This window comes from Triticum urartu, chromosome 6A (assembly GCF_056163025.1).
Source record: "Triticum urartu cultivar PI428250 chromosome 6A, HENAU_Tu73, whole genome shotgun sequence".
Lineage (NCBI taxonomy): Eukaryota > Viridiplantae > Streptophyta > Magnoliopsida > Poales > Poaceae > Triticum > Triticum urartu.
In genome coordinates, this window is record NC_141878.1 from 510,496,445 (window position 1) to 510,503,794 (window position 7,350).

General features: G+C 50.1%; 2 protein-coding genes across 3 annotated transcripts; one reads left to right on the forward strand and one right to left on the reverse strand.

Moving 5' to 3' along the window:
- The first annotated feature begins 1,218 nt into the window (after positions 1 to 1,218).
- On the forward strand, positions 1,219 to 2,481 carry LOC147965976 (uncharacterized). Its single transcript, XM_087528546.1, has one exon. It carries the CDS (start codon positions 1,327 to 1,329, stop codon positions 2,398 to 2,400), a length of 1,074 nt encoding a protein of 357 aa, XP_087384672.1. The 5' UTR covers positions 1,219 to 1,326; the 3' UTR covers positions 2,401 to 2,481.
- Positions 2,482 to 2,630: 149 nt separating this feature from the next.
- LOC147965977 (uncharacterized) lies at positions 2,631 to 5,631 on the reverse strand. 2 transcript variants are annotated; one of them, XM_087528544.1, is made up of 8 exons: positions 5,287 to 5,631; positions 5,049 to 5,227; positions 4,763 to 4,812; positions 4,332 to 4,568; positions 3,860 to 4,009; positions 3,328 to 3,423; positions 3,193 to 3,213; positions 2,631 to 3,104 (listed from the first exon to the last, which is right to left on the reverse strand). In XM_087528544.1, exons 1-8 carry the CDS (start codon positions 5,541 to 5,543, stop codon positions 2,937 to 2,939), a joined length of 1,158 nt encoding a protein of 385 aa, XP_087384670.1. In that variant the 5' UTR covers positions 5,544 to 5,631; the 3' UTR covers positions 2,631 to 2,936. The 2 variants fall into 2 exon arrangements, with proteins under 2 accessions (XP_087384670.1, XP_087384671.1); XM_087528545.1 differs by having other exon boundaries at positions 5,049 to 5,161; positions 5,287 to 5,625.
- Between the last annotated feature and the right edge of the window lie 1,719 nt (positions 5,632 to 7,350).

The window sequence follows — 7,350 nt, forward strand, 5'->3', positions numbered from 1 at the left end:
CCAGGGAGAGTCCGTCGAGCACATGCTCTTTGCCTGTCGGTACTTCTTGCGCATGGATTTCGGTCCGGTCCAAGATCCCGCATCTTATCCAGCAGCTCACAGTGCTGGGAAGAGGAGGCGGCGGCGCGAGGCCAGGGAGGCGGGGGAGGGGGTGTGCACCGGGCGATGTCGTGGCTGGAGAAGAGATGGAGTGCTCCGTCGGGCTGGAGTAGAGACGGCGTGCGAAGGAAATGATGCAGCGGGGAGAGCAGGCGGCGGGGAAAGTAATGTGTCTGTCTGTGCGGCGAGAGACTGATAGTTTCTCAGTGGTTGCTCTTATTTTAGTTTGTTTTTTATAGCAAATGCTCTTCTTTTTAGAAGGAGCGATTGTTTATACTAGCAAATAAGTATAGGCGTTCCTCTGGTTGCTTAGTGTGGCCTAATTAGAGCATCTACAACCGCAATCAATTGCTTAATTTGGCTCCCCATACGTCCACGGTTAGTGTCTGGGCATGTTTGTTTTGGACCCTTATTTTCCTTTTAAAACAAGAACATTTCTCATATTGTCTTTTTTTTGCGGGGTATTATCCTCATATTGTCTGATCATATGCATATGATTGGTGGATAGAAAGAAAGAGAAAAGCAAGAGAAAATATGGTCCGTGGTGGGCCAAATTCTACACGGCATCCTGCCCGGACATGTCCGGATATCCGTGTATCCTCCGCAGATGGATTGAATATCGGGGTTGTCGGTCAATCCGGGCGCTTGGGTCAGATATAGGGCGTCCTGTTGGATTTCATTTTTTCGTCCGGACAGCCCATCCGGGTGTTTAGGGCGGATATAAAGGGTCCAGATGTAGATACTCCTAAGCATTTCAGATTTAACAGACCGTCGACCAAATGGAGTGTCACGGGTGTCTCTTTTGTTCTTCTTGTGTTTTGATCGATGATCGAGAGCCCATTTGATAAGTAAACAAGTAGAGGCTTTTCCTGTTGTCCAATTTTTTTTTGTCAATAGCACTTTTGACCATTTGATTTATATTTAGCGCTGGGCAGAGAAATAAGATTCAAAATTCAGAGTTGATGTTTTTTTTATCATAGATTATGATAAAGGAATATAAATGCGTTGCACGTGCACACTTTCAATCAAGGGCTTGTTAGTCTTGTTATTAGTTCCCGCGTTTTCGAGTCCGATCTGTAGGTGGAAAGTATGAAGGATCTCCACTCCGAGTAGGTCAGGAATCCCCCTCCACCCCCTCCTCGTCTATATTAGGAAGATCTCCACGCCGGAACCCTACCGCACTCTTCCATCGATCGAAACCTAGACGCGGAGCAGAGAAGAGCAGGGATGGAAGCCTACAAGTTCGGCTTCGGCCTCGGCATGCCGCCGGCGTTCAAGTTCGACCCCACCGACGGCGACATCGTCGCCTACTACCTCCTCCCGCGCGCGCTCGGCCTCCCCAACCCGCACGCGCACGCCATCATCGAAGAAGACCCCGGGAGCGCCCCGCCGTGGGAGCTCCTCCGGAGGCACGGTGGCGACGGCAAGATCGAGCACGCCTTCTTCTTCGGCCCCCCCACGGACGGCGGCCGCAGGAGGCGCACCGTCAAGGGCGGCGGCGTCTGGCAGGGGCAGAAGTTGAACGAGGGCACCGTCACCCTGCTCGGCCCAGGCGGCGTCGAGTTGGACCTCGCCTACAAGCGGTACGACCTCACCTTCAAGCTCAGGGCCGGCCGCGGCAGCGCCAGCACGGGGTATGTCATGCACGAGTACGAGATCACGTCGCCGCCGCTCCCCGGCAAGGTGCTCGCCCGCGTCAACATCAGCAGTAACACCAAGAAGGAAAAGGCAGCGGGCGCGGCCACCGCCGGCGCCGACCAGCAGGTTGTGGTCCAGGACCCTGAGCTGCCGGGCACGAGCTACTACGAGTACGACCACGATGCCGCCGCAATGGCGAGCAACGGCGAGGGACTTGGTTGCACGCAAGCTGGTGCTCCGTATGGCGGCAACGGCGTTGACACGACAGATGCCGACTCCTGCTATACGCCTCTCAACTGTGTCCTCCCGGATGGCCAATACATCGACTACGGCCTCTCGTACACCAACCAGCTTGCCGCGGCGACGACGAGTCACAGCCAGGGATTCACCGGCGCTCAAGCTGATGCTTTCTACGGCTGCGGCATGGTGGGGACGAACGGCGCCTACTACGACCCTTCACAGTTCGTCCCGGTTGCTAGCCAAGAGGTTGCCCCATGGCCTAATCAGCTGGGCCAGATCCACAGCCACAACCAATACTACGCTGGAGATTCCTCCCTGATGTGCTCCGGCGGCGAGCAACAAGCCGGTGGCGCTCTGTATGGCTACAACAATGACGGCGGTGCCATGAACACCGAGAGCGCCCACTCGCCTATTTTGCCCTGAAACGGCGGGGAGGAGAACCGGGACGAGATCTACGGCTACGATCCCTCTCGGCGACAACGGCGGCGACTTCAGTGAGCAGAGCAACGCCGGCGATGCGGCCACCGAGATCGAGAGTGAACTAGTCGAAGCAATACATCTCTAGAAACTAGGATATGGGATAGCGTATCATACTACCATACCATGTCATGTGCTTGTGCCGATGGATGATGGTCTACAATTACGCACCCGGATTTTTTGAACTCCTTAATAATTTTACTACATACGCAAATCTGTCTTCCTGGTTGAAATTTGTTTTTTCCACTTATTACAGACTTCAAATGTTTCTCTCGTGATCGAACCAAACGGTGGCTGCCATGTAGTACTCCCTCCGTAAAGAAATATAACAGCGTTTAGATCACTAACGGAGGGAGTACATCGCATTTCTGTAGTTAAGTTGCAGGATCATTTTCTTCCTGAATGCAAATGGCTCCCAAGTTACTAACTTTTGTGACTGTTCACAACACAAAATTGTGCATTGGTGAACCATGGTGATGCAGTCAGTAGGGTACAGTGGCAGTGACCGTTCTGTGCCTGGGGTCTGTCAGCACGGAGCACACATTGACGAAGCCTGCTTGGCTGAGCGCCTCCTCCAGATCCAGCATGTAGTACTCGTCCAGGAACGGTTCGGTGCTCTTCATAAGAGTGAACAGAACGGGTGATAATTCCTGAAACGGCAGTAACAATTTGTTAGTACCCCAGTCAATGTGAGTGAGAAACAGATAAGGAGCTTCAGTAAATTTCGCTCGAGGTTACCTGGAGTACTTTTGATTTTGGCTGCGGCGAGCACAAACACAAAAGGAAACGAAGTTAGATGTCTGAACCCTTTTCAAAACAGTTGTGTTACCAGGTACAGTAACTGATTAATATTGGGAAACTGAATTTTCTTACTGAGTTGTCGGTTAAGACGATGGTTCCTCCTGGACGAAGCAGTCTGAATGCTTCCTTCGCTAATCCGATTATTGCTCGTGCTGGACACTCGTGGCACTGCAGGTGTTTATAGAATTGCGCTTGCGGCATTAGTGGTGATTTGCGAGTACCTTTTCATTTTCTACTTAAATGGTGATCTCTTGATAAAAGCTGACTTTGATTTCCCCCTGTAATTTTACTTATTTTTCAAAGTCCTTGGCACAACGTTCATGTAAAGAAGTCTAGAATCCTAATTAGATGCAAAAATAGGCATGTCACTACAATTGTGTAAGATCAAGATCAGTTATTGTTTTGTCGCTTCAACATTTTCAGTCTCTTTTAAGAAAACATTTTCAGTCTTTATTTCACAAAAAAAAGTCTCTGTCTCCCTTTCCAAGATTATTGAGGGTATCAGCTAATTAGACTACATTGGTTGATTTTTGAAAGAAAAAAAATACAGGGAGGTTACATTAGTTTATTTTGTGATAACCATTCAAGATATGATAGAAATTACCACATAAGCAAGGGAGACGACGTCAAATGAATTCGGTGGCAACCCAGTCGCTTCACCATTTGCATGAACCCAACGAATAGGGTTTTGCCGAGACAGTTGTTCTTCCTTCTGTGCTGCCACGGCCAGGAAGTAGGGCGATAGATCTAGTCCCTTGGTCATTGAAAAAGCTCCAAATTAGCAAATCCATATAAAAACCAACCAAAGGAATCATCAATATGCAGAAAGGTAGCTATAACACAATATGTTAACAAATTCATGTAGCTTAAGATAAGCGGTAATAAGAGCATGGCACCATGCCATCAAACTGAGTCGACAATATCGATACTGCTAATATTACAGCATGATTTTTTCTGTTTTATCAGAGATCCTGGATGCTATGATTTTCACAAGATTTGATCGTTTACCCAAAACACTAGCAGACACTGAACCTTGACAAGACAATTTTCAGAGATGTGGCAAGAGATGCACTTACAACAGCCTTAGCCGAAGGGAACCTCTCAGCCAGGTATCTGGTGCTCACTCCAACAGAGCAGCCAATGTCCAAAATGTCATTGATCTGGCAGTTTTCCCCCGAGTACTTGAGGTGATGCTCCTCAATTGCATTCATCCAGTTTCCCCGAACAATCTGGTTCGCTTCTTCGATGGAAGTAGCCTCGGGTATGGCCCTCTTTGCAATCGACAAGGTCGCGGCCTCAGCCTCAGCTGCAGCCTGCATCATTCGTGATCAACACGAGAGAGAAACAGGAGTTCAGATAAAATGTGCTGGACTGCATGTCTTCCGGAACATATGTAGAATGGCAAACCTAAAGGAAAAATAACTGTCTTTTAAAACTGAAGTACTTACAACTCAATGGATCTGAATTATGACAAGTGCAGAGAGAAGAGAGGGAAGCAAACAATTACCAGCCATGATAGGTTCCCTTCGTCATAGGCGTGGAATGGGCTCAGATAATCTGCTCAACATAAGCAAGCCATGTTAATGCTTCTGCTTCCTTGATAATTCAGTATCGTGCCGATCAAATCATCGAATCAGAGGTGCAGCTGAAGGTAAAAGCATAACCTTCTCACTGTAAACTTTTTTGTGATTGATGCTACTGGACTAATTAACCAGCTAAAGAAATGTGTTATCGAACAAAAAAGAGCTGACGAAGAAGAGATGATGGTCGGAATGGTGGGATGAACTGCTCACAGTCAGGGTAGACGATGTCGGGGTCTCTTATCCTCTCGAACACCTCGTACACGTCAGACTCCAGCACCTTCCTCGTCATCTCCCTCCACGGGATGTTGGACTTCTCCGCCGTCCTGGATAACAACCATCCATGGCCTCCACCATCACGGCGCCCAAGTCCAACCACCGCCACTACATTGCTGACGAGAAGCCCAACAGCTAGCTAACTGACTGACGGCCAATGGTGCGCGGTGCCTACCTGATGATGACCTCGCGGGAGGCGACCTTCATGAGGGAGTAGAGCGGCTTGAAGGCGATGAGCGCGGCGACGAGCCGCGACACAGGCGTCTCCCCGGACCACGCCGGCCGCTCCAGCGACCCCTCCTGCGGCGCGGCGCCGGTCACGGCCGCGACGACGACCGCACCTCGCCGACGGCCGCCGCGGCTGGTTTCTTGATGGTGCCGCCGGAAGCCGCCGCTGGCGGTGGTGCCGGCGCGCCCGAGGATGGCTGCCATTTTAGGCCGCTCTGCTGGAAATTCTGTGGTGATTTTCTCTGCCGTCGTTCGATTTTCTCCGCTCTACCGGAGCTCGCTAGTGTGGCTCTAGTGATGATGGCCTTTGATTGGCGCTTGGGATTGTGCTGCTATCTAGAGGGAAACTCTGCAGCCAATAGGATTCTGACACGTTCCCTTATTTCCGCTGTATTTGAAGCTAATTTTTTGAAGAAAAAGAAAGGGAAATAAACACGGAAATGAGGGTGATGACAACTGACCAAAAACTCATAGGGAGCACCTATGGCTCAGGCGCCTGGTTGTTTTTTGTATCCGTCAATTTTTTTACCTCAGAGTGAATCCAACAAAGATAGTTGTCGAGAAAAAAGAAATTCCACCACGCGCGCGCGCACACACACGAAGCATTAGGCTTGTACGTATGAGAGAGGGGCTAAGGTGTTCGCCAAGCCCTAGCCGCCTCGTGCTGTTTTCCTTCTTTATAAACACTTCGGAACTCCGAGTGAGGGGTCTTCGAAAATTCTGAGCGAACAACAGAAGTTTTGCCAGGTGCATTGGTGGTTCCGAGTAGAATGATCGGCGCTCCAATGTGCTAGGGTTTGCAACGGTTATATCTGGATGAACTGCTCAGTGGTTCCGACTGGAAGAGCTTGGCATCTCCGAAGATATGAAAGTTAAATAGATATAGCGAAGGAAATGAAGACTTTTGAGGGCAGTTGGAGTTTGATCTTTAAACTCAAATAGAAAGAAACTCAGCATAGCTTGTTCATCATCTTCTTGATAGTATCGACATGCTTATGAACTCAACGTGATCTTGGATCACTAAAATGAAATGGAGAATTCTAAGCTTGGCCAACACTTGTCTTCATCATAATTTGTGGGGTCACATTTCATTTCCTTTGGTGCACACACAAGAACCTTTCGGGAGATAGACTAGATAAGCATTAGTTCCTTGAGATATGTTGTCAATAATATTAAAATCCACCAAGCGGATTAGATTCACTTTCAGCGGCACGTCCTCCTCGTCGTTCGAGGGCTCCCAAACCCTCACTGTGGCGGAGTGGTGCCGAGCGTGTTGGTCGACCACCTTTGCCAAGACGCAGGTAGCGTCATACTAGGTCCTCACAAACGAGGAGCTTGCGGCGGCATGGGCCGTTGACCGGTCCAAGACCACCAAGAAGACTAACACGCACCATCGTTGTCGGATCAGCCAGGGCCTCTATAAGATAGGGGTACTGAGGGTGTTGGGAAACGTAGTAATGTTAAAATTTTCCTACGCACACGCAGGATCATGGTGATGCATAGAAACGAGAGGGGAGAGTGTCGTCCATGTACCCTCGTAGACCGTTAAGCGGAAGCGTTATGACAACGCGATTGATGTAGTCGTATGTCTTCACGATCGACCGATCCTCAGTACCGAATGTACGGCACCTCCGCGTTCAGCACATGTTCAGCTTGGTCGGGGAAGAGTTTCGTCAGCACGACGGCGTGGTGACGATGTTGATGAAGCTACCGCAGCAGGGCTTCGCCTAAACACCACTACAGTATGACCGAGGTGAATTATGGTGGAGGTGGGCACCACACACGGCTGGGAGAGATCTTTGTGATCAACTTGTGTGTCTAGAGGTGCCCCCTGCCCCTGTATATAACGGAGCAAGGGGGAGGCCGACCGGCCCTTGTTGGCATGCCAGGAGGAGGAATCCTCCTCCTAGTAGGAGTAGGATTCCTCCCTTCCTACTCCTACTAGGAGGGGGGAGGAAGGGAGAGAAAGAGAAGGAAAGGGGGGCGCCGCCCCCCTCCTCCTCTCCTAGTC

Excerpts from the sequence above, each read along its gene's own strand:
- LOC147965976 (XM_087528546.1), top strand. The coding sequence starts at position 1,327 with ATGGAAGCCTACAAGTTCGGCTTCGGCCTCGGCATGCCGCCGGCGTTC.
- LOC147965977 (XM_087528544.1), bottom strand. The coding sequence starts at position 5,543 with ATGGCAGCCATCCTCGGGCGCGCCGGCACCACCGCCAGCGGCGGCTTC. Across the intron at positions 4,010-4,331 it reads TCCCTTCGGCTAAGGCTGTT|GGACTAGATCTATCGCCCTA; the intron begins GTAAGTGCATCT and ends TCAATGACCAAG. Across the intron at positions 3,105-3,192 it reads CAAAATCAAAAGTACTCCAG|GAATTATCACCCGTTCTGTT; the intron begins GTAACCTCGAGC and ends CTGCCGTTTCAG.